This window comes from Sylvia atricapilla, chromosome 2, assembly GCF_009819655.1.
Source record: "Sylvia atricapilla isolate bSylAtr1 chromosome 2, bSylAtr1.pri, whole genome shotgun sequence".
Taxonomy (NCBI): domain Eukaryota; kingdom Metazoa; phylum Chordata; class Aves; order Passeriformes; family Sylviidae; genus Sylvia; species Sylvia atricapilla.
Window position 1 is genome coordinate 34238921 of NC_089141.1, and position 25917 is coordinate 34264837.

Sequence of the window (25917 nt, forward strand, 5' to 3'; positions counted from 1 at the left end):
GAGAAGAGAAGGAGAGCTTAAAACTGGGGTGTTTTGAGAGCACCCTCTATGTAACAAACTGAAAGCACACTGCAGCTCCTCTAAGATTTCTATCTGCACATATCATCCAAAGAGCCACAGAGCTGAGGGATTTGTTCTCACTCAGCAGTAGTCCCATCCTGCTTTCAGTGGCATTAGGGCAAACAAGGGTGGCTCCAGGAACATACCCAAAGGATCACAGTCAACCAAACATTCTCTGGCACCTCTAAAACTGGATTTCAACCTGCTGTGTTGTAAAATAATCAGCCAGAGCATCTGAAAGCTTGAAGTATTTGACATTCAGGTCATGTCAGTGCAGAGTGAGTGCACCTTCCATGCTGAGTGTGTGGTATAATAAAACTTCAGGTTGTGTCTGCTCCTGTTCATTGCTTTTCTTGACTTATCTTTACAGCTGCATTAATGATAATTATTTTGCAAACTCACTGAATACTGAATTGATGCAAAATACAGAGTTCTCCACGTACAGATGTGTGCTTGCCAAAAGGCTATGACTAACATCACAGCAGAGGCTGCCCACTGGTGCTACACAATTGTGCCCACTTTTCCTTAGGTTAACTTCATTACAGAAGTAGAGTAGCAAGAGTAACACTCTATATCTTAAACACAGAATCCCAGTTCTGCAATGTATAATAAAATCTTTAATATGGAGTATTTTCACCCCAAAGCCATAAGATTTGTATACCAACAAAAGCAAGAATCTTTGTAATACGCTGTGTTTCGCCACTTGGATGAACCTGGGGTTTCATTTACTGATCAAGTGGAAGAAGTTTAAACATTCCACAGATTCTTCTTCCATCGGTTTTTAAAGCAATTGTGTCTCTCCCCAGCTTCTGTACTTTTTAATTAAGAGAAACAAATCCAAAGGATCTCTCCCACCACAAATATTGTGTGAGTGCATTTGAGTAAAAGCACTGATTATTTGTTGGTATACTGCTGCATCCATCAGTCTTAAATAATCATAAATAAAACATTTGTGCTATTCTTTGGTACATTTCTGTCTGTTTAAACCACAGCTGAACTTTTACGTTGTACAAACAAAAAATTGCACTTTCATCTTCTAGAGAGTCTTGCTCCAACAGACTTTCAGCTGAAGGATTCTTTATTGTACTCAAACCTTGTCCCATAAGAATTGCTGCTGTTGCTCAGTTTATGAAGTATCTTAGAGATTTTGTTTGGTCCACAGCAGAAAACTCCAACAGTCTTCCTGCAGGGGAAAAAAAAAAAAAAAAAAAAAAAAAAAAAAAAAAAAAAAAAAAAAAAGAGGAGAAGGGAAGTTATGACATTGTGAATAAACAGTAATTTACCTAAGACAACTCTAAGGAAGAAGTGCTTCATCTTAGTCTCAAGATACCAAATGATCTAATATTATTATTTTCCACTCTATTTTTTTCCATTATTAAATTTATTTTTTTTAAATATGTCTCACTGTAAAGATTTCCTTAGTGTAACTCATGAATTACACAAGCATATCTAGTCACTAACAGTGATTCCTTACACTGATGAAAACAGAGCACTACTAACCCATGATTATTTCTGGCAGCAAGATAATAATTTTACTGCTTTACTTTCACAATAGCATGCAGTTTTTCCTTCAATGTCTATATTGGGAAGTCTCACAAAAAGTCAAACACAGAGTATGATCCTTGGTCATCTCGTCACCCATAAATCTTGTCCCAGGTTTTTTTAGTTAACCTGACTTTTTCACACCACTCTACTGGCAACAGCTCTTTGCTCTCTGGTCACCTTAAAAATACTCTAAATCAGACTCACATTCATACACTCGAGGGCTCAGAACTGTAGCCAACGTAAGAACATAGGACATCCATCACAGCAGACTAAGCCATTCACAATATTCACTATTTCCTTTTCTTTTTCAAAGATGAGGAGAAAGGAAGCAGGGAAAGACAATGCAGTGCTGCCTTTCCTGTATCATGAAAAAAAAAATCATCTTCCTGCTGAAATTGTGCCACTACAGAAAAAGACCTTAAAGATCTACAGGAATGAAGAAGAAACCATACAAGAGGGGACACGGCTCTAACTCTTGTGATCTACAGCACTCGCCAAGAGGCTGAAGATTTGGGTTCTGGGCTCTGCTTCCAGGACTGTTTCAGTATTTTAGCCAGTAACTATTTAATATGCAATATTTTAACATATGCAAAGATAATCAAACTCAGTTTAAAGCTCCCTGTGCATGTGTTTGATGAGAGGAGGGAACTAATATAAGAAGAAATCTTTGGTGCATACATGTATTGTCAGGTGTCAGGCAGCTGCTGGAACAGCACGCCAACAGCAAGCTGCACCAGTGCACAGCAACATTGGCAAGGTACAACTGAGCACTCAAACATCAAAAATCACCACAAAGTTATGAAGGTAACTGCAGTGGTGCTCTCATGCAGGCACCTTACAACGCAGATTTTAATTGCCTTCAATGACATCATCTCTCATGTCCATCCATGGCAAAGTCACAAGTCATACTTTTCCCACCCTTATGTTTATCTATGAAGTTTCTTGTTCTGGCAGTACTCCTTTTAATGGCAGTAAGCGTTGTGCTGGTGGCTGAATTTGCTGCAATAATGAGAGAACTGTTTCTTGTTGCTCTTAAACAAGAATCCTCAGCACTTGCCGACTCCAAACTCCCTCTAATCTATGCACACTGGAGAAAAAGGATAAAAGGATTCATGAGCTGCCAGCAGGACTCTGTCTTCTACTGTGTATTTAATTGAAAGAATTAATGTTGTTGTTTGGTTTGGGGTTTTTTTTGTTTTTCTTTTTCTTTAGTCTAATTAGTACAGTGAACTGACAAAATAAACCCCAAAGAGTTCAGCTGCCCCTCTCCCTTTCATTACATATAAACAGCCAACAAAGTAAATACATTTCTAAGTAGCACATGCTGCCAATGTATTCCCATCCCAGCAACATCCTTCCATGGTATACAGAATTTTTAGCTAGTAATCAGAATCACAGGAAGGTTAAATCACTTGTCTGAAGTCACACAAGAGATTCATGGCTATGGTCTCCTGAAACCCAGCTGAGTCACTGTTCTGTGCAGTGAGCCACAGGCTCTCAGACTGCCTTCCTGGGATACCCACCATCAGCATCTAGTCTGGACACCCCTTCACACACCATCTACCCTCTTCCCCTGTGTCCCTGCCTGCAGATATCTCCTCCCTGCCTTGCCCAGCTCCTACCTGGGTGCTGGAATAAACAGAAAGGTGGCTGAGGAAAGCTACTGCATGGAACAGCATATTACTACCCTGAGCTGATGGGCATTAACTGTTAATCTATCACTTGTTTGGGCTCACTTTGTGGCTTAGATGAAAACAGGCATCTGTGTAGTCCTATGTCTGAAAATCTTCATTAATACCATTAACACATTTACAGTGAAGGAAACTATGTTATAGGCCATTCTTTGTAATAATTATAAACTTCAATATAGAGTTGACTTATTCAGAGCACTAAGCAAGTAATTCCTCAGCATTCCTATGGGATGAGTAGGTCAGCACATATCCTTACGTCTATTTTATGAACAATAGGAGTTGAGAGAGAAATTAAATACTTTGCTACATTGAGAGGACAGAGTCAGAACTTGAAATATTCCTGTTCTAAATCCCACATTTGTTCCTAGAGAGAGGTTTCTCCTTTAGAGCACATGAAAAATGTATCATGGTGCTCCATGCTTTTTTCTCCTACAGGTATTCATGTCTTTTTCTAGGTCATTCTCTACCTGGAAAAAAGCACATGTTCATTTGACCTAAGCAAATTGAGCATGGTGCAAGCTTTTCATCCAGGACACAACTGGACAGGAACAAGGCTATTCCCCCACAAAAAGCATGAAAGAAAAAGACCAGTAATTCATTATGTAACTGTTCCAATTCAGATTGCTGGGTCTGCAGGTGAAATATGAACTATGAACAGTAGATGGCATACATCTGCTCCTCTTTTCCCAAAAAAAAAAAAAAAAAAAAAAAAAAAAAAAAAAAAAAAAAAAAAAAAAAATATGGGGGATCAGGAACCTGATGCAGGGTTGTCCCACGTCATGCTCCGAAGGTCTGGCAAAGCTCAGACACTTACAAATGCCCTTTGCTTATTTGGGACCCAAACAGCAACAACAGCAACAATTCACAAAGCACACAGCAATCAGACAGCTACACAGTGAGAGCTTTGCCAGCTGCCTGTTTATTCATATGCAGCTTTTCCTAAAATCACAAGATAAAAACTGGAAAATATCTTGGCTGCCCATAAACAAGCCCAAGGGGATGATTGCAAATGTGAAAGTCTGAACACTGGCACCAGATGTTGGAAACAACTTGATTGACCTGTTTTGCTTTAGTTTGGTTTTTTTGGTCTTTGTATACCAGTGGGGATGCTTAGGTGGAAAGTTACAGAAAAATAAGAAATTAAATAAAGCTAGTAGTAGACCTGGAAACTGGGCTAGAGGGAAAAAGTGAAGTTTCAATCTCACTCATGGAAATACAGAGAATAATCACCTACAAAAAGGTAAATTTCTGCAGGACAGCTGAGGCTGTCAAAGGCTTCACTATACTGTGCATCATTACAAGTAACTACATCTATCAGTACAGACCTATATAAACCTTGATAACGATATGACAAAGAGTGACAAAGCCTACATCTTAGCAAGGTAATCAAAAGAGTCAGAGCATTATTTAGGTATTAAAGACATCTTGCTTGAAAATGGTGGCCCAATTTAAAGACCTGATGTGAAAATGCAGGGGAAACAGTACTTGTAGTCTAAATAGGAGTTAAGCAATGGAAAGCAAAAAAGAAAAATCAAGTATTAAAAAAAAAGTAAAAATCAACTACTACTACTATTACTACTGGCTTAATCTATATTATGTGCTCTTACATTGTTGGAAGGAAGTGGCAGGAACCTCCTTTCAATCATTTTAATCTTTTAAAACCACACTCACATAGTTAAACAAAGATATTAGAATGGAGCACAAATGATCAACAGTCCACTATGCAAAGATCTTTGAGCCCAAAGAGTCAGCTTGGTTCTCTGAATTCTCCATTTCCCTTTCTTTGTCATGGTTCTTTGCTCTAAACGCCTTCTCTAAAGTGTGAAAATTCTACTAGAGACTTAGTAGCCTTTGGAGCATCCTGCTCACAACATCCTCTGTGACCTGAATCCAAGACAAGTATTGTCAGCAGCTCACACTACCCACAGTGATACATTTGGCACTCTCAAGAGTATTTCTCAAGAGCCACAGCTCAGTGTCCCCTAGTTATATCTAGCCTCAAAAGAGAAGAGTCAACAAGCCATGGGGCAGATTTCACTTTTCAAGTGCAAGAGAGGGCAAAAGGTTCTCGAGGGAAAGTTCTGCAGAGCACCTCTCAACCTGATGCAGCCAGATCTCTATCAAGAGCTATTCAGGGGGGTTTGCTCCCGCACCACTGTCTTTGCCAAGAGTGGATTAGGGAAGATTCACACAATCCCTTCTTCCAGATCAGCTTTTGAGGCAATAAACTGTCGGTGGTGGGCAAAATACTCAACAAAGTTGGATCTGGACAAAGACATTCCATATGCATGCTTTCTCCAGTTTACACTTGTCTTATTTCAGACCATAATATGCTTTCCTAGCACAATGAAAACGCATTGTCAAGTTTCAACAGAGAATAAAAAATAGCTAGAAAGATGATAAATCTTCTGAATAAAAACAATACAGGTAATTCAAATTCTTCCTTGTAAATTCTGTTTGTAAACTAGCATTACAAATCATGAATCAACAATTTTAAGAAACGTAACTTTATATAAAAAAACAGCATATGTTGAAAGCAAGACACTGCCACGGACAAGAAAATACGTAATCCCTGTGCAGTGAGATGGAAATCTGCTACTTTTATTTTCTGAGCCACTGAACATCTCAGCTGCACGAAAAGCTGAACTGCTTTGAGTGCAAAAAAAAAAAAGTGTTTCAATTTGTACCGGCTATCTCTCTCAGCAAGATAAATCCCAGAAATATGTTCATACAAAGATAGCTAGAAATAGATGTGTCCAGCCATGGAGCTGTGGCATCCTTCAAGTGGACAAGCACTTACCTCCTATTGCACTTTGCTATGTCATCAAACAGGAGCTTCCACCGGGGTCGTCCAATCAAAAGCCTGGAGTTTAAAGCTTGATATTTTTCACCAATTATTTTCTGCAAGAGACAAAAACTTCATTCTGCCTGATTTGCAAATTGCCTCATATCACCCAGGGCTCCCATTTCTGCTATTGGATGACTTGCCAGAGTGCTGAGGTGTAAAACCTGAGCACAAGTACCAAACAGTTGTGATGAGAACTGCAGACATTTTATGCACCAATACCTCTGCTTAGTACCTTTTCAATGGCTCTCCTTGGTGTTCATTATACATTGTCCCTCATGCAGCTGCTCATTAATTTCCACATTACTTTTAAACCAATTTACTTAAGCCATAATACAATAACCGTCCTCCTATTACTCATTCCCACACTAGCATTTAATGCTAAGCTGAAATAAATGCTGTAGAAGCAAAAATCATATTTCTGACCGAAGTATTTTTTTTAATCTTTGTACAAGTAACTACTAAGACAACTAGGTCTGAAAAAGTAACAAGGGAAATCTTACTTTTCTCCCTGAGAGTAGTTTGCCAGCTGTATTTAGCTGCTGTAACAGCAGAAAGCAGCCAAAACTGCTCCCTAGATGGAATCCACTCCATTCCGGAATGCTAACTCACCAGCATTTTGATAAGGTGAAATGCCCTCCCATTGCAGGGCACAACCCTGGGTTTGCTGTCCTAACTCAACAGCAAGAGGCAGAGAGTTACACATTATCTAGGCTCCCACATCCCCTCCCTTGCTGAACAACCTGAAACATTGCTCACACCAATGCAAACACAGCCCTGGCCAACTCAGCCTCCTTTGGGCTTTTATAGACAAGAGGCATTTTCCGCAGGGTGGGATCTCACCACACCGGCACAAGGGCTTCTCACAAAGGGAGCATGAAGTGCAACTGCCTGAATTTTGGCAGCAGTCAGCACTTTGGACTAACATCAGTGAACACACCACCTGTAAGGCCATGGAGACTTAACTCCTCCTTGAGCAACTGTGAGCAGCATTTTGCTTCATGGTGGTTTTGTTCAACAGGCACAAAAAAAGTGACTTTAAAGAAGGACTTCAACCAAAAAGCTGACTCAAATAAATTCAGCAGCTGCCTAATTAGTATCACTATGCAGTATTGGTATACTATATAGTATCAGAAAAATCCCTTTGAATTGACTATTATTTCACTTTCCCCAACTCATTGCATTGTAGTCCTGCTTCAGGTTTTAATTTTAACCTAACAATTACATACCAGGTTTATCAATTAGGCATTTTCAAGCACTCCATTTCCATCAACATATGTTGTCCAGGCATTACATTTGTCATAGTCATAATTACTCTAGCTATCACATCATTTAAACTACAGGATTGTGCCCCTACCACAGCTGTGAATGTTATGCTATCTCCACCTGATAGCAGACAGATCAAAATCCTTTGGGCATGGTTTTTCACTGCATTTCATGTTTTGCAGTAATTGTTAGGCTTGGCTCTGTGCCCCTTGTAGTCAATGGAAAGATTCCTGACATGGCACAGCAAAGACGTGTACCTAGGCTTATGTGCTAAACAATGTGAAATGAAGGTTGCAAGCATAAATAGTTACAGGAGATGCCAAGAGCTGGGGAATCAGCCCAGCCTGAGCGTTGGCAATACATGTCAATTGACAGTTCAGTATAATTTCCAGTCTCACACATCAAGAAATTTCTACCTTTCTACTATAGATATGAGACAATGAAATAAAAATCTTTTTAAAATAGCTAGATTCTTTCAAAATATATATGGAGAAAGAAGATTTGAGCTTGCAAGCTCCTAGAACTATTCTGGTTTGGTTCTTAGCCCAGAAACTATGCAGATTTCCCACTGAACACAGCCAACTGTCTGGTCTGTGGCCTGGCCTAGAAGGACCTTGTTCCTAGAAAAGGAAGATATGGATTTCTGCCCACACCTAATCAAGTTAAGGGTACTGCACTTGACTCTCTGTGGGGATGAACTGGCTCTCTTGCTCTATTAATGAATCAGTCACCCGAGTTTATGGCCTCAACTCCTCTTTTTATCATCTGCAGTAACCCCCTTCTGCCTTCAACTGACAGTTTGCATTGCCTATTACTCCAAGGTCTAGTTTAGTTTACAAACAACATTTGGCCACATACCTGTATTCCATCTGTTTGACTGAGGTACAGCTGGATATTTATATAGTCTGGCCGATTCTCCTGCCAAAGCTAGGAGGATGATAAAAAAAGCTAGTGAAATAATATTCTTTTTCTTAATGTAAGGGTAAAGTTACTTGTGCCTACTATGCTGAGGGACATGGGTTTCAGCATCAATGAAGTAAGCTTTTTAATGAAGTGGATGTGCTTGCATAGCACATCATGCTGCATAAAAATATTATTTTAGGAAGCTACATGGCTCTTAAAATACACTTGAAATTGTAAATCCCACTCCCATCTCAATCTGCCTACTAGCCAAATGACTAAAGACCACTCGAGGCTTCCCAGACTGCACGTGCTGCTTCTTCCATCTCATAAAGTAGTCTGGACACAGGTAAGTGTCCAGGCTACTGGAACATGGCAACACTGCAACAAAACATTGGCTTGTCCAGCCCCAAGAATAAATGAAGCCTGGATCAGCAGTAGCCCAAGCTACTGCTGGAGCTCACTCCTTTCGAGCAAGGCTGCCATTCTCTACAGAATGCCAAGTATGTGGTGTGGGCATACCCTGCATTTAAGTTGTCAGGACCCCTCCAAACACCACCCATTACCTTGTTATGCAACATACAGAGTAGATCTGCAAACCAGCGGAAAGACTCAATGTCCCTGCACACCCAAATGAAGTAGAGTCTTCTGAGCTTGTAGCATTTCCAGCCATCCCTTGAAAATAAAACGTGTGGGTAGTTAAAAATTATAATTTAAAAAGGAAACATTAATTAGGATGCTTTATATTTATTAATTAAAAAGGAAACATTAATCTCCTTTAGAAGCTAATTGCTAAGTTGCTTTCCAAGCTGTGATACATCAGACACTGAATTGACCAACACGGCCTATTCGGATTACTCTGAGAATATTAAATATCTAGCACAGAACTAACAGCCATCATAGACACTGCTTCCACGCTAGGAAATTGTCAGCTATACAGATGATTTTGGCAGCAAATATGGATTCATGTATCATCATCAAACTTTTATTTCAAAGCAAAGGAGACATTCTAAGTTCAAGTGTATTATGTCAATGCTTTATTAGGTTTATAAAGAGGCCCGTAAGTCGAAAATATTGACAAATGCAATAATGTCAGGACTTAATTCTGCCTTTCTATGTGAAAGGCTCTGCTTGATTGTAATTAATACTGTAGCAAAATCACAAAGATCAAATCAAATCAGAGCTCCATTGTGTTAGGGAGCTGTGTGGTATATTACAGACCCCAGAAAACGCTGGTGGATAAAGTGCAGCCATGGCAGATTCTGGCATTGCATTTAGAAAAACAGGACTCTTGTGCCAGATTTCTAATTCAATTAAAACACAAATAAGTACAAAGGAAGGATCTGAATGAACTGGGAAAGAAAATAGAAATAAAAATATACTGATGAATACTGAGTTCAAATAAAGCACAAGTATTCAGGAAGCATTTTCTTAGTTAGCCAATAATGTTTTTTGTTGTTCTGATCATTGAAATGGCAAGTGCACAGTTTCCTCCTTTTCCTCCTAGAATGATTTTCAGATAGAGAAGGTGATAACCTGTTCACTTAAAATGCCAATCCTAGGAGCCAGGCCTGGTTGAAAAGTTTCATGATACATCTCACCATAGCCACGGTACCTTATTCCAAGCTCCAGAGTTGCTGGCATATCCAGCAAGGATATAGGGTTAATAGATCTATGAAAGTGATAGCTCCAACCAGCATCTTGCCTCCCCATACCCCTCCACTGAGGAGCCAGGATGGAGACATCAGAAATACCTCAGCAGCACATAGAACTGAGGACTCACCTTTCATGTAAACTCCCCAGTGAGAGTAAAAAAAGTGCTTTCAGACTGGGGAGTAGAGTCTTTCAAGTCCTGATTTTCAGGTTTTTTATTTGTTAATTGCTGACTTTTCAAACACGATTTCCTCCATCTCTTTCTGACTGCCTAGACTCAGACAAGCACTTAGGAAGGGTCACAGTCTGGTCAGATACGACAAGAGAATTATAAACAGTAGCAAGGAAAATAAGTGCTTTTCACCATAAAAAGAGATAAAAGAAGAGAAAAATGGAAGGCATTTTGTATTGAAATGCCCCAGTTCAGTAACAAAACACCACTCTCGGTGAAGAAACACTGCAGATGGACCGAGGGTGGACTGCAATACTTCACCAAACAAGTCTAGCATAGACTTAAAAGAGCACCCCAGACACATATGCCTGGATCTACCTCCAGCAGGATATATTGTGCAGGAGAGGTGCAATTCACCATTACAGCCATGTGTATGTAACATTTCTTTTGTATTTCTGTGTTACACTGCCCATAACAGCTATTATTTACAGACTCTTGTGCATGAAAGCCTCTAGCTTTCTCTGAAGTACATTATAATTTCTTGAAACAGAGCACAGGGTTCAACAGTTAAATGGAGGGAAGGGCAGGGGCTTGCATCAAATTATGTACATACGACAGGAAAACAACAGAGAAGGAAACATTTCAAGGACAAGCTTTGGATCTCTCCTAGACCTGCGTGTCCTTGACACAACAGGACTGGCCTGTGTGCTCTGCAGCGCTGGCACCATCAGGCACTTTGCATGCTCATACCTGCCGAAATCTGCTCCCAAGCCAGGGCAAAGACACAGGCAGATCAGCCACTAAACCAGTGCCTTGTTGATGTTTAAATACTGAGGAGGGAAGCAGACTAAGAATGTTACTTTTTTCCAAGAATGATTCCCTTGTATATTGTACAGTGCACAAGGGAAAGAGCGGATACAAAGGCAGGTTATGGAATTAGCTTCTTGGAAGTCAATTTATGGCTTTATGCAGGTAAATGGACATTGCAAAATCCTTTGGACACTACCATTTTCTTGCAGTGTCTGTGTGAATTCCTACCGCCTTGGAGAGGAAAACATCTAATTACCTGCTGCTGGCCCGTCTTCGTGTTCCATGACATTTTTTGCTAAACACTGTCAGGGATAATCCATCACAAGGAAAACATTCATTTTATCCACCTGAGCCCCAGGCTTTCAGCAAAAATTTACCCTGGTTTTGAGAGGGTGATCCATATGCTCTCAAGTAAAGAAAATGAGGGAGCATAAGATGGTGTTTGGGAGCTGCAGCACTATGAGACACACAAGGCTAATAACTTTCAGAAGAACTTGGCACTGTCAGGTCCAGCCCAAGCTAAGGACAGAAGAACGTGTACAGCATCTAAATTCCACACTTCAACTTCACTTTGAAGTTAGAGCTGACCACTGGTATGTTCATCTTGCAAGAAATGCTTTAATTGTGCATTGTAAAGCCCTCCCAAAGCCAGTTAGCCTCTCAGGGAAGGTTTGCTGCTTTGGCTGGCTATTTATACTGGGCCTTAGAAACAGGGGTGCTCAACCTGTGACTGTAGCCCTTAACCTGTGACTCTAGCAAACAAAAGTAAAATCAGTAGCAATCATAAAAGGAAGCCTATTTCACACAGCATAGGATTTAGTGGAAACCATGCTGTCAATGTGACAGAAAAACAAGAGATGAAAAGTTAAATCTCCATAGAATATCGAAAGCATTACTTTAAAATGAAATTTAAAAATAGAGAGAGAAACAAGAAGGGAAAAATAGAAAAATGCATACCTAAATTTTAAACTTTTCAAATGGAGTTAAACAACTGCATGCTACCTCAATTCAGATTGATCCCCTTCTATTAAAATCTCAAGCTTAGTCATTTAAAAAGTCAAACCAGGAGAGCTGATCCTGTATTTCCACCAGAAGGATTGTCACAATTGTCTGAATCCCAAAAAACTGTTACAAGTACACAGTCTCATCTAAGCTGGGACTCGGGGAACAAGTCCTGCTGAAGGGCTCTGACTAGATTAATCACAGGCTTAATTGGTGGCAGGATACAAAGGCTGGTGACTGGTGAACTGTTCCAGTTCAGGGGCATCTCTGGCACATCTCTGCCACAACTCTTTGGTTTACAGCTGGTATGAGAGGATTTATGCCCTTTTGGGACATCCTAGTCCTTTACATCTTTTCAAAGAATCATTCACTTAGGCCAGTGGAAGTTTTCCAAGACCCTCAAAGCCTTTCTGATGTGAACTGTTGCTGTAAACTGGAGCAAAATGGCTTTAAAGGCTTAAGCTCACTTACAGCAGTGTGTTGAGCACAGATGCAAACGGTGTAACCCCAATACCTCCAGCCACGCAGAGGCTGACCTCGTAGTTCAGGGATTCCTCAAAGGGACTTCCAAAAGGTCCATCCACATACAGTCTGCATAAAGAGCAAAAAAGCACACATTTAGAGGAAGCTGTTAAGATCAGACAAAGGTAAAGAGAAACAAGCTGGAATTAAAACCCTACAAAGAATTTGGTTTACATTTTTTATTAGTTTTGGGATGCAGAACATGAAAATCTTTTTCCTGGAAAACTTTATGTAGACAGAAATGTATGTACAGGTGGTAAGAAAAACTGTTATCTAAAATCTCTTGGCATGTTCCATGATTAGACAGGCTATTTCTTAATTGAACAAGTGGAGGTGACTAAATTATAGCTTCCTATTTTGTCTGGTGTTAGAGGGCAAAGAAAGGGCTGTACTAGAAACAATGACTCAGTGGGTCACACGTAGGAAAGAAAGTAGTTTGGCCTGCCTAGGAGGTTCATCTTATACGCATTTTCTGATGAGGGAGAAAAATTGCTGAGTTTTTCCCCTTTTACTCATGCATATCACCATTAAAACCATTTTGTCCACTGATTTAAAAGATATTTTAGGTGACTGTGTCCCATTTTAAACCCATTTTTAATACTTCAGATACTACTGGATAAAACATTGACTATAATTTAAAAGTCAGCTTTAGATATTTTCAAGAGTTTGACCTCCTGCAAAATCTTTCCTACACTGCTGACAATTTGACAAGGTCATCCATAGACAGCTCAAAATTTATGGGCTGTAAGATTTCATACCTCTATTCTACCTATGGAAAACCAACTGGATATCTTAGTATCAGTAACAGATTCATCTTTAGACATCTTTAGACAATGCTACAAAGAGAACTTGAACAGGACATTTACTCATGGCCTGCTCTGTATATGATGGCTCACTGGATCAGCACATTTTAGCTAACTGCTGAATACAGCCAAGTGTGGTGGGCCAGCACTGTGTGCAGCACCTCAGTGAACAGTATTTGCCCACAGGTCTGATGACCAAGAGCAAACTTTGGCCTGAGCCCACTAAAAAGCTCTTAACACACATCAGTTTCATGCACACTCACACACTGGTACTTACTGCACAACTAAGCAGCACATACTCCACATCTAATGAAAAGGGCCTAAGCTGCTTCTTTACAACAACAGACAGGGAATTAAAGGCAGAGAAGACATCTCTTTTCCCACACAAAGCCTTCCAAACCTCATCTGATTAATTTCTTTGGAAGGCTGGATTTTAGCCATAACTTAAGTCCTTAGTCTGATCTCATTTCTTTTAGCTTTGTGGTCTGACCCTTGGCATCATCTTACCAGTCAAGACAACATCTTGTCTGGGTGTCTTTGGCCAGTATAGTCCTTTTTAAGATTTTTTTTCCAGACCTCTGCTGTTGTTGCTTGATGCCTCATATGTTAGCCTCCTTCTTCTGTGGTGTCTTAATTGAACACAGATAATAACCAACTTTCTGATGGATCTGAAGGCTGATCCTTAACTATGTCCTGTCTTACAAACTCCTTACTTGGTGTCCTACCTGGAGAGAAAGGGAGAAGACACTGGCCCAGCCACAGATATCATCAGAAGGCATTGGAAATGTTTTTTAGCAACCAAATTTTTTAACTAAGCCATCTTCAGTCTAAATATGCTTACTCTTATTTCTGCATTTATAGTCTCTACAATAGTCTACAAACATTCTCTTGGAGAATCCCAAAGCTGTGCAATGTCAGGTATATTTGTTCCAGCATGATGGGAATGTTAGAAAAACAAATTCACTTCTTACTTAGTACAGACATATTGTTTTACACCATGGAGCCAAGAAAAACTTAACTGGCCATGTGCATACAATATAAATAGAACTTTAGGTATCTGCTCATTAAATTTTTCCTCTTGCATAACACTTTATACTACATTTACTTAAAAAGGGTTTATTTTTCACTAATGATACCACTGCTGGTGCAGAGCACAGCAGCAGCTGCTTTAAAAGATCTAAAAGTTGCACTATTTGACAGAGGGGGTAAAGGAGCATCTCTGATTTAAATAAGCAATAGATGAAATGTTGAGAAGCAGGTTGTAACACTGAAACAATCTGGTCCACAAATGTTATGGGTCTCAGATGTATATGTAACAGATGTACACAGGGATCTAATTTTGGGATATCAGAGTATGTAAAAAAAAAAACAAAACCCAAAACAACTGGATAACAAAGAACAGCAACCCTGTCATTCCCGGCAGACCTCATATATCCTAATCAGCCCCCACCTAGCTGGTGAAATCTAGAGAACTCCTAAAGGTATGAAGGACACAAGCACAGGACTGAGGAAAATTCCTTACATTCTGGACAAGCAGCCTTAACCTTCCTTTGGATACACAAACTTAAAGACAACATTTTGACTGAAAAACACAACCTAATGAAACAAAAACAATCAAAGCACATTTTTCTTAGAAAGTACCACAGTGGATGTGACAACAGTTACATATTGTAGGAGTACCACTTAACACAACTGCACTACTTGAGAACAAACCTGAATGTTTGCATATATGTCTGATCTCAGAGGGATTAAGCAATTCATGGAAAGTCTGAGTGCCTCTGAATAATACTGACATGATCAGGAGTGGAAAAATGCAAAACTAGATCTGGTCACCAGAAACCAGTCAAGCACAGTGCATGCCAGAAATTCAAGAAACAACCTGCAATTAAATATGCATTTTGGTCAGAATGCTCCAGTTTGTGGTCCATTAGCCCCATCTGGCCTGCAAAGTATTTCTATTTGCCCACTGTCTTGCTCTGAGGGAGTGAGGAGCAGTTGCTTGGACAGCAGATGCAGCCAGAGAAGCCAAGAGCCTCCTGCTGTGTCTGCATGTGGTACAGCACAACACAGCCAGAAGTCACTGCTTCCAAGCGTGAAAAAGAGAAATGGGGGGAAACCTGGACAAATATTGCTACTGCGTTAACCCACTCCACCAGTTTCTGCCTGAAAAGACTGATTCCAAGTGAAACACGATCTCCCTGGAAGATTTTGTTGAAGGTCATAAACATGCATTGTTTAATCCCATTTTACTACGGGGATAATTTATAACTGAGACAAATGTGGCCCTGAAGCCTTAATGGCAGTGGTCATTCATTTATCCTTTTCTTATTCAAGTCAGTGGAAGCAAGAAACCTCCTGATGCCATATCAAATGGCACAGGGTTGAACAGAGCAGTGATTCAGTCACAGACTTCTGCAGAAATTATGCAATTTTTGTTTCCTGTCAACATGTTCCTCCTTTGATTTGATAGGACTGAAAACTTTTGCATAAAAGCAGTTCATTACTGAAAATGAAATATCACAGCACTCAATAAAAAGCCAAGGGGGGTAAGATTCTTCTTGAGCTGTGGCCCAGATATATCACACTACCATGCTATGCTTTCCTATCCCCCCAGCTTTCATTTAATTAACATGAAGGAAGGAAATGGAATTTACTAAAAGTTTAGAAATTGCCCCTTCAGGCAAACTTATTCAAATAATGAGTCGTTCTTTTAACATGTATTCACTTCCAGTCTTAGGAGTGCTCTTGCTTATTATTATGGCACAATTTTTAGCTGAGAAAGAGAAAAAAAAGCTCTTTGAAACAGACTACATCACAAAAAATAGCAGAGCACTTTATTAAAAAGCATCTTATAGATATTTTCTATTTAAAGCACACTCCCATTCTACAGTGCAGTGGTACCAAAATAGCCCGACAAGCACCAAACCAGCTTGTTCCAATGCTGGTCAAGGCCACTGCACTGACATGGGGCAGTCTCTAAACTAAGGGACACTGTCTCAGGGACACAGGCAGCTGTGTTGCTTTTGAGATCCAAGTCATTATATTCCATAAGGAACTGCATAGTGATGTACAGAGATACCTGCTTACACCTCTTGGACTTGGCTCTCAGTGCCATGCTTTACTTCAGGGTGTAGGGGCCTCTTAGAAAAGATAATGCTTTGATTGTACTTCACAACCCAACAGTAAACTATGTTATCACTTCCTTTTCCTAGGCTCTCTGGAGGCTACTGTAAGACATTAGCTGGGATATTAGTGGAATAACAGATGGATAGGGGAGTGAAATCAAGAGCTCATAGGAAATTTTAATTAAAGCAGTATCATCATCTGCAAGCTGAACAAAATGCTTGGATAGAAAGTACTGCATAGAGCACAAAAAATGAAATCCTAGTCTGACTGAAGTTTCAGGCAAAGCCCTTACCAATGTCAGCTGAAGAAGGATTTAAACCAGCAGCATGAGATTTTATATCCTTGGTATTCTGTTCTTACTAAGATCCACATGTAGGTATCTTTGTGTGAGCACACTAAGTTCTGGATACAGTCATGAGACACAGTCAATAAAGCTAATGGAGCTGAATCCCTCCCCTGATTCCTTCTAAAAACATCACTGACATTCTCCAAAATCATCATAAAATCAACTAAATAATCCTTCTCCCATGCTTGTTCTTCTCTTCCTACCAAAACCACTTCTCAGTACTGACGGATTCAGCCTGAGAACTCCAAAGAACCAACTGATGGTTGAAGCAGTTTCCTTCCTTATGTTCTTCTGCTGCTCTAACTAACTCTGCTGCACCAGAGAGATGCAATCATCTCTCTCTGATAACCCACAATATCAGCTTCCACCCCCACATGACAAATAGTCAAACAAGTGCCTCCATGTTCCTCCCACATTTTCCTTTGTGCCTGGGAGGGAATCTCAGTAAACATCTGCAGAGCTATTTCATTATCTCCCTTCAAATTCCTTCTTAAGGCTCCTCTTTCCTCTGATATCTATAAAAACAGGCTCTTGATGTGCTCACTGTAGCTCAGTCATATTCTGGATCAGTACTGTGTCAGTGTTTCTCTGAATTTTGCTGTCTGATTGTATCCATCTGTTGTCTGCTGTTTCTCCAGTTGAAGTTGGTTTGTCTCTCTGCTGTGTGGCTCTATCAGAATGGCTTCCTGATGCCTGATTCCTTCTTCAGGGCACCAGCAGAACAGAGATCAGAGAAGGATTGCTGGAAGCCACCCAAATCTGAAACTTGTATAAGAGACAACCTTTCATAGCCTGCAGAAAGCAAAACAGACTACTGTACTGTTCTAGAACATTTTGGAGTCCAAGGCTCAATTCACACTTTCCAGTAAAAGCCTAGCTACAACAAATTATGTGATTTTTCAAAGAATCTGCATTTACTGCTATCAAACATTGTAAAATATTTTCTGCAGCAAAAATCAAGACAGCCACTTCATTTTATGAAGTCAACCCACAATACTTCACATCATTATTTAAGCCTCAATTTATACATGTACATTCTGACAGTACTAAGCAGAGGGGTTGTGATTATTGACAGCATTTGAGCACCAATTGCCTCTTACAAAAGAACCACTAGTGAACAAAGCATACTATCCTTGGTTTTTATGGATTTCCAAGACTACAGCAGCTTTTTAAGATTTAAAAGTGTCACAAAATGTGACATATGGCATGTGTGATCAGAGATTCCCATGTGTTCTCCTGACACTGTGAAGGATGATGTTTCCATTAAAGAAATCAGCAGCCCCTTACACAAGTAAGCTTGCAAAACCCAGTGGGTCCAATAAATTTATATACTGCTTTGTGCAAGATTGCAAAGGGTTATGATTCTAATTCAGGTTTCATTAGCCATCCTCTCCTGATTTTTTTAAACTGCTTGAGTTTAGTTTTTGGTTGATCATTTTTTCCTTACAACTTCAAACATATTCTTACAATATGTACTAGAGCTTGCAGAAGTTTCCTTCTGTTTTCTACCAATATGAATTCCTTGATCAGCTAGTAAAATATCTGATTATAACAACATGGATGGCTCAAAAAAAAAATAGAATCTATTAGAACAAAATTTTCTTCAATTAGAAACCTGCTAAATTATTATTATTTTTAGAATCCTGTAAGAACCACCAGCTTTAGTACATCTCAGTTCCATTTATTTCTCTCTGACTGAGCAAAAAAACCCAAAATCACCTTTTTTCAGCTCTTTATATTCTCAAAGGCCCAGAGGTAACTACAATATCCTTAGCAAGAGGAAGTATGTTTAAGGCATGATGATAAGAGTAAGAAAGTGGAACAGCTGAGCAGGCACCTGTATTTTTATGGATAATGCTCCTCCTGTAAATACCGAAGTGAGATTTGTAGTTTTCTATGGCACACAGTGCAGGTTTGAGAAGATTCTGCTGGAGTGGGCTGGAACACTACTGCAGCAAAAGTTGTACAACTACCTCTTGGGAGCTGGACTTGTAACAGAGGAGTGAGGAGGAGGAGGAGAGAAGAAGAAAAAAACCTGCTAACTATGAACCAGAAGTTCAAAAACGCATGGAGATCAAACTACTGCTGATGGCAACAGAGAACAGACTTGCACCTCTGACAGGCATCCTTATAAACACAGCTCCACCTTGCTCGTGACTCTCACAGCAATCTGAAAGCAACCTCTCAGACCAACTTATTTTCCCTCAGAACTTAATAAAATTATCTAAATATTGCATGAAGTGTTTATGAAGAACCTGTTTTTCTGACTACTCATTGCTGACTATTACAGGAGAGAAGCAACAGTTTACACCATTCACTTACTCCATTAAAATGTCTGTAAAATCACTGTGAGAACTACAATAAAATACAACTATAAACCGAGGCAACTTTGTTCTCTGCAAGTACCTGTACTTCCTGTACTATATTTTTGGGTCAATATTCTTAATTAATGTTGCATTAATTCTTCTCCATGGAAACCTTTTTAAGGTCATTTTTACAAAATGTTCTCAAAATATACTCCTTTGATTAAAGAACACACAATTTCATTTTATTATAAGAAGAAATCCCATGGTACACCTTTTTCCTAACCCATTTTAATTTCCATTTTGAGAAGTGCCTTCCCTCTCTATAAACCTTGTGTCCTACCAATTTTGCCTGAGGTAACCAAGAAAAATTAAAAGAAGAGCATTTGTAATGACTCCACCACCTATTGTATCTTATTTCTTGAAAATTTATTTGTTACATCATGAAGTGATAAAATGCTGCATACCAGCAACCACAATGTGGTAGAATGTGCTTGTCATATTTCTCCACAACCCATTCACTGAGACAGCAGTTATCTGCTTACCTCGCTGTAAACTGTATTTCTGCTTTAGAGTAATCCACTTCCATATCTGATCTTTGGTCAATATTTACAGGAAGCTTTCTGTTGCCTACCCCACTGCCTTTGGTGGTCATTTCAGAGGGGTGATGCCATCCAACAGATGGCATGGAAGTAATGCTAATATTAGAGCTCTTCCTCACTTAGTAGATGATATCCACTGAGACAGGATATTCCATATCTCCACACCAGTGGAAACACCTGCAGGATCAGTTTCTGTAGAAGCCTGGAAGGCAAGGTGGCTAATGTTCCTGTCACAAACAGGAACAGCTAGATGGATAGCTGTGGAACCAAACAAGGATTGTTGGTGGCAACAGCCAAGCATTGTTTGCATTAACACACTGTGAGAAAGAACAGGATGTGGCTGGAGAAGGGGCCATAGAGATGTAGGGCTGCACTTCCCTGGGACAAACACCCCTGTTCTGGCTCCTGAAGAAGAGCACAACACAGTACAGCACAACTGCAGGAGTGAGGTTAAAAAGTGGGAAGAGAATATAAGGGGGGATCAAGACCACCAAAGACCTCCAACCCCTTTCCATACTGATGCAACCACATTGTAGATTTCAGATGTTGTTTCAAGTTTTTCACATCTCTATTTATTACATATTAACCAGCACTGGAAGTCTAATGCAATTCCCTCCAGCCAGGATTTGAGTCTTCTCACTTGAAGTAAGAATGGGCGAACTAGATGGAAGTTTAGGACACAGGAAAGCCTGACAGTACATACATGAGTTTCTCACCCCTGGCAGCTCCTTTCCAGTTACAAATATACTCAAGAGACATATTATACCAAAAGGCAAAATACTTCTTTGGATAGAGTAGGCTGGGGAAAAAGCAGACCACTCTAGTTAAACATCCACACTGCCATAGGCTTTCCCAATCAAGCTCCAGTACACGTTAGAGACAGGGAAAGAAAAGTTGGCTTCTGCTGACAAATCACAAGGATGACAAAGTACAGGACTGAAAATTCTAGCTAGGTATCTGCAGGAACAAAAGGGGAGGAGAGAAGCAGCTGACTGAAGTGCTGGCAGATACAGCTGGCAGTACATCAACCTGAAGACAAGGACAGGCATATCACAGCTCCCTCCAAAGTCAGCCTGCTCAGGCGTTTTAGAGTGGTTTAAGTAGAGATGAAGAATTCAAAATTAAGAGAACATAAAGGAAAAAAAAATACCACCACAGAATGGCAAATCTCACAAATAATTGTGCATTTGGAATGACCTAGTTACTCCTGCAATCAAATCGGATCATCAATACCTGTTAAAACCTAAACACAAATACTCCATCTAAAATGTAATTAACCCCCTAGAAAAAATTGACATTTCTCACTGCTGACTCTTTTCTCTGTTAGGGCTTACACTGGGTAAACAAAGTGACTTTTTCCAGTCACAAGCCCATCTTTTATCTGGAAAGCTCTCTTTTTAAAATTATGTCTCTCTCACCTACACTTCCTTTAAGGTAAGATGTTCTCCCTGAGTTTTACATCCTATACAGGCCAGTGATTGTAACTATAGTGACTATAAGTTTCCTTCAGGGCAGCTTCATGAAGCAAGTCATCACTGGCTTGGGGTCTGTAAAATAGCTTTGCTTGAATTCAGCTGCCAGAAAGCCTAAAAAGAAATTCTCCAAATATTCCTCTGACAGTTGAGGAGAGAGGGCTGCAAGATAGTAAGAATGCAACTTCAGATGGCTTCCAGATGTATAGTGATGGTCAGACAAACTCATTTCCCTAAGCAGAGGGTCTCATGTGGAAGGGGGACACAAAATTGGCAGGGCCAAAATGTAAAGAAAGAACACCTGTCCAGCAGTAGAGTGAACCATTCACAGTTGGAATAAAATGGCAGACTAAGGATGAAATCACCCAACTTGGATCAGGAATTTCTGAAGTCAACAGAAGCCTACAGATGAGTATGCACATAGATTCACTGGCAGAAGCTTATCATCTACCAGAAAATATACTGCATTACATCACAGATGAGCTCAATGCAGTCCTGACTATCTTGACCTCTCCTTTGTTTTTCTCCGACTATGCTCCAACTTCATATTTCCAGTTCTGTTTTTCAGAGTGAATGGCCTATTATTGTCTGCAGTGTTCCAGTTTCAGTCCTGCCAAGGCCCTGGATAATGACATTATTATTCATAGGTGGCAGTGTCATTGTTATTACCTTTCTAGCCATACAAAGATGCCTCTGTGTAGCTGTCTTGGGTTATTCAAAATAAAGAAGTTTTTATCCCTTGAATTTTTAAATTCCTTCAAGCTCTTACCTCTCTATGTCTTCATATTAACAGAGCCTTACTTTTTAGCAGTTCTCCATGAGTTACATTTAAGAAGCTTACAGACAACAAGTGATCCCAAACAAAACAGGTGAGTGACTTGGTGAGAGACTGAGAGATATGGGACTAGTGTTTAATTACTGTAAGTACATACTTCTTTTCCTAACCCTTCCCACCCTCACTTTTCATAAATGTCCTGATGTCTACAACCCACTGTGTCTGAGACACTGCTGCAGGACAAGGTGACTTAACAGAACAGAGGCTGGGCAGCACAGCAGAATGAATACCTCTGGCACAGAGTCAGGGTCTAAACCAAAGAAACCTCTCCTGTAGGTTCACTATCAGTTCCTGTCAACCAGGACCCCTGAAGTTCTCTGCATATACACAGAGAAATGCCACTGGGTGTGACTGGTCATGTCATTATACACAATAACTCACAACACGTGGGACTTCTTGCATAAAATCATGTCCTGCACCTCCATACTGATCCCCATCATGTTTGTCATCATTGTGAGATGTAGATCCCAGGACTCTGTCTCAGGTGTAACCAAAATGACAGTTTTTACCAGTCAAAAAGAAGGACAGGTCCACACTTTTAATCCCATCTCTCTCATGCTTATCCACTATTAATTTCCAGAATGTCACTTACATCCCCAGTAAATGCTCTTTGCTTTGGTGAAACCAGAGAGCAAGTAACACATTCCCAGAACTCTCCTCCATGAGACTGGGTTAAGTTTAATTAGCTTAATGCTTAAGTTTACTTGAGGCTGCACCTCAAATCCTCTGTTCGGTTTTAAGTCCCTCATTTCAAGAAAGATGCTGAGCTGCTGGAATGCATCCAGACAGACAAGGGCAATGAAGGGTCTGGAGTAAGTCCTATGAGGAGTGACTGAGCAAGCTGGGGTTGTTTCACCTGAAGAAAAGGAAGCAGAGAAGGGACCTTATCACTCTCTAAAACTACCTGAAAGGAGGCTGTAGCTGGAGTCTCCTCCCAGACAACCAGTGACAGAACAAAAGGACGTAGACTCATGTGGTGCCGGGGGATATTCAGGTTGGACATGAGGAAGAATTTTTTTAACTGAAAGGGTAGCTAAGAATTGGAACAGCCTGGAACAGGGTGGCGAAGTCACCATCCCTGGAAGTGTTCAAAAAATTCCATTTAGTGGAATGGTTTAGTTGACTTAGTGATTTGCCATAGGCTGGACTCGATAATCTTGGAGGTTTTGTTCCAACCTTAATGATTCCATGATTCTAACAGGTTTCACACTTTAATACACATAGACAAAAGGTTGCTATAAAGTATGAGCCTAACAATTTCCCCACCCCAAAGTCAGTCTTTCTTATTCAACAATTTTCTTTTGATGAACCATCTCACATTTCTTTGTATTTCAACTCATTTTCCTTTTCTTCCATCCAGCTCCTAAAATTTGCCAGATGATTCAGAAATTTCATTCCATCTGCTCTGATATACACTATCCTCCCCAGTCCAATATCATCCAAGGATTTAATTAACTTGGTGTTTACATCTCCCTCCTTATCATTCATTATTTGATATATTTAAAGAACACATCCCAAGATGAATTGCTCTCTATTTGATACCTTATTCATTTTAAAACTCTCTGCTTAAGAACTATTTGCTGCTTCCCACCTGTCAACATTGACTTTTTCTTCATTTAATACATTGTGCTATATTCTTCTCTAGACAACACTTTGCTGAATTCTCTATAGAAAAAAAATCTGATTCTCATACAAAACAAAAGGCAAAAATGCCACTGAATTACATGATATCAGAATTTTGTTCTGCAGGCGTAAAGGGTGTTTTATCAAGCAGAAATACACTACAAAAGTAGGCGAGCCTTAGTGGAACAGCTTTTTGCCATTTATCCTGCTATTGTGGCTATGTCTGCAGATAAAGACAATAGAACATGGGCAGTACAGAGTGGATGAAATTCCAGCCCTCTACGTTCTGTGTATCTACTAAACCTCACTCTTTTTAACACCTCACTCTTTATCCATCAGCTGTGATCAGTGATTTAGGTGTTCCACATACCATTTATTTTTCTTCTGTTTAAGGATTCTCTTAACGGCTGTAATTTAAACAAACTGTAAAGGTAGAATTGGACAGAGAAGTGAACACTTTCCAGTTGTTCTTCTCTGACAATATCAACCATTCACTAAACCACCACTGAATATTTCTAACATCACTTCAACTACTGTGAAAGTGCCTAAAGATCCCTGACCAAAAGGCACTTCCCCCTTGGTGTAGTTTAGGAATTTTACCAAGATCAAAAGGAGAAAGCAGGAATGCAGTAGCTTAGGTGCTGTGCTGGGTTCGACCCAGTCTCTGTCATACCTTTCTTAGGAGAACCTGGGCAAGTCAGCTTGGGACTGTGTGACAGTAGTTACCTGTTAGACGGAAATAGTATTTCTGTATTTCTCAGACAGAGATGAGCAGTGCAAAAACTACTTCATTAAAAGTTTGTGAGGCCTATAAATACCCTGTAATGGTGGCCATAAATCTCATCAATAAATGGATCACAATCTTTGATGAGCAAGTAAAAGGAAAGGAGTGCAGCATCACACAATGGAGTGTTTCTAGATATTTGTTGTTTTATGGTTTCCATCTGTCCAGTTGACAGCTTGCATCGGCAGATCTGACCTGACAGTTTAAAAAAGGGTAAGCAATAGCATCATATCTCATTGGAGAAGCCTTGCCAAGACAAGCAAATTAAAGAAAGGGTAAAGATGACTGTAGATAAAGCCACCATCCTTGTTATTTCCTTGTTACTCCTATTCCATCAGTTTAGTTGACCTCAGATGACAGTATTCAAATAACTGAGTGCCCAGGGGTGATTTTAACACAAGTCGTCCAATGACATCAAAACCAGACATGATTTAAAATCACTTTTGATATATATTTTTCTGTGAGGAAGTTTCAATTATAATTTCCCTTGAAATTTCATTCTTAAGGAACCTTCAAGACAGAGGTAAACAGACCACAGATTCTGCAAAATTGAGACATTTTTGTTTTTTTAATAGATGCTAAATATGTCAGTCATGAGACTTTTTGCTGTATATCATAAGAAGGATCAAACAAGGGAACAAGCTAAACTTAATTGGCTCGTAATTGCCAAAACATTTCTGTGTGGTGCAGATGCTATTCACTAGTGCCAGAATCTGAGTGCGGGGCCAAATAACTAAAAAAAAAGTTAATTCAGTGAGGGGGGTGCCTCCAACCACGAACAGCTGGCGTAGCCAGTGCAGACATAAATGGATTTCTTAAGTTCCCGTGGTGCTCTTAAGAGCTGCCTGCAGCCAACCTGCTCTATTTTGCTATCAAATTACTTGAGAGAGACAGATCAAATTTTGATAGCTCCTGTTTGCATGGCTTCTTTAAAGCGTATTCCTTAACTGTAGTGCAAATATGTACCAATAAAAAAGTTAACCATCAACCATTACATATCCAGTTACTGCCATTTAACAACAGAACGGCAATATATATATGGACACACCCTATGCTCTCAGACAGTGAGGAACAGCTACACACAGAGTAGTGAAAGCTAGGAAAGCTCCCCATCTCAGCTTGTGCTGACTCTGAAAAGAGGGAAGTAGGGACTGAGCTCCAGGGACAATCCTTCTGCTGCACTCAGAGCTTGGAATTAAGATGTTCAATTGCTAATGGAACCATGTGTGAAAAAAGACTTGCAGATGCTGAACTCAGCCTGTTTTCTCATCAGGGCACAGCAATTCACAAATAAATTAACAAGACATTTGTTCAACCCTCCTTCCTAGCACAAAACAGAGCGAGAATGAGGTTGTCCATCAATACCAACATCGCTTGCCTGTCACAGAAGAGCAGTGTCCAGAGACTCTCATTACAGCCTGTGTCACTGAACAAGCTCATTACATTTTGCTCTGCTGATCCCAGAAGGTAAACCTGCTCTTTTGAATTAAGGAACCTTTATCCATGCAATGTATGGACTGTGCACAAACCAGAAAGTTACATCTTCCCTTCCCTTCC

The 25917-nt window shown here is 39.9% G+C and overlaps 1 protein-coding gene across 1 annotated transcript in view; it reads right to left on the reverse strand.

Moving 5' to 3' along the window:
- Window positions 1-205: 205 nt before the first annotated feature.
- NOX4 (NADPH oxidase 4) overlaps window positions 206-25917 on the reverse strand; it is a 100708-nt gene continuing 74996 nt past the window's right edge. Inside the window, exons 14-18 of the mRNA XM_066341298.1 lie at window positions 12416-12535; window positions 8874-8982; window positions 8266-8334; window positions 6097-6197; window positions 206-1243 (exon numbers count right to left, since the gene is read on the reverse strand). Of these exons, the coding sequence (XP_066197395.1) occupies window positions 1123-1243; window positions 6097-6197; window positions 8266-8334; window positions 8874-8982; window positions 12416-12535 (520 nt within the window). The 3' untranslated portion in view covers window positions 206-1122. The remainder of the gene's footprint in view (window positions 1244-6096; window positions 6198-8265; window positions 8335-8873; window positions 8983-12415; window positions 12536-25917) is intronic.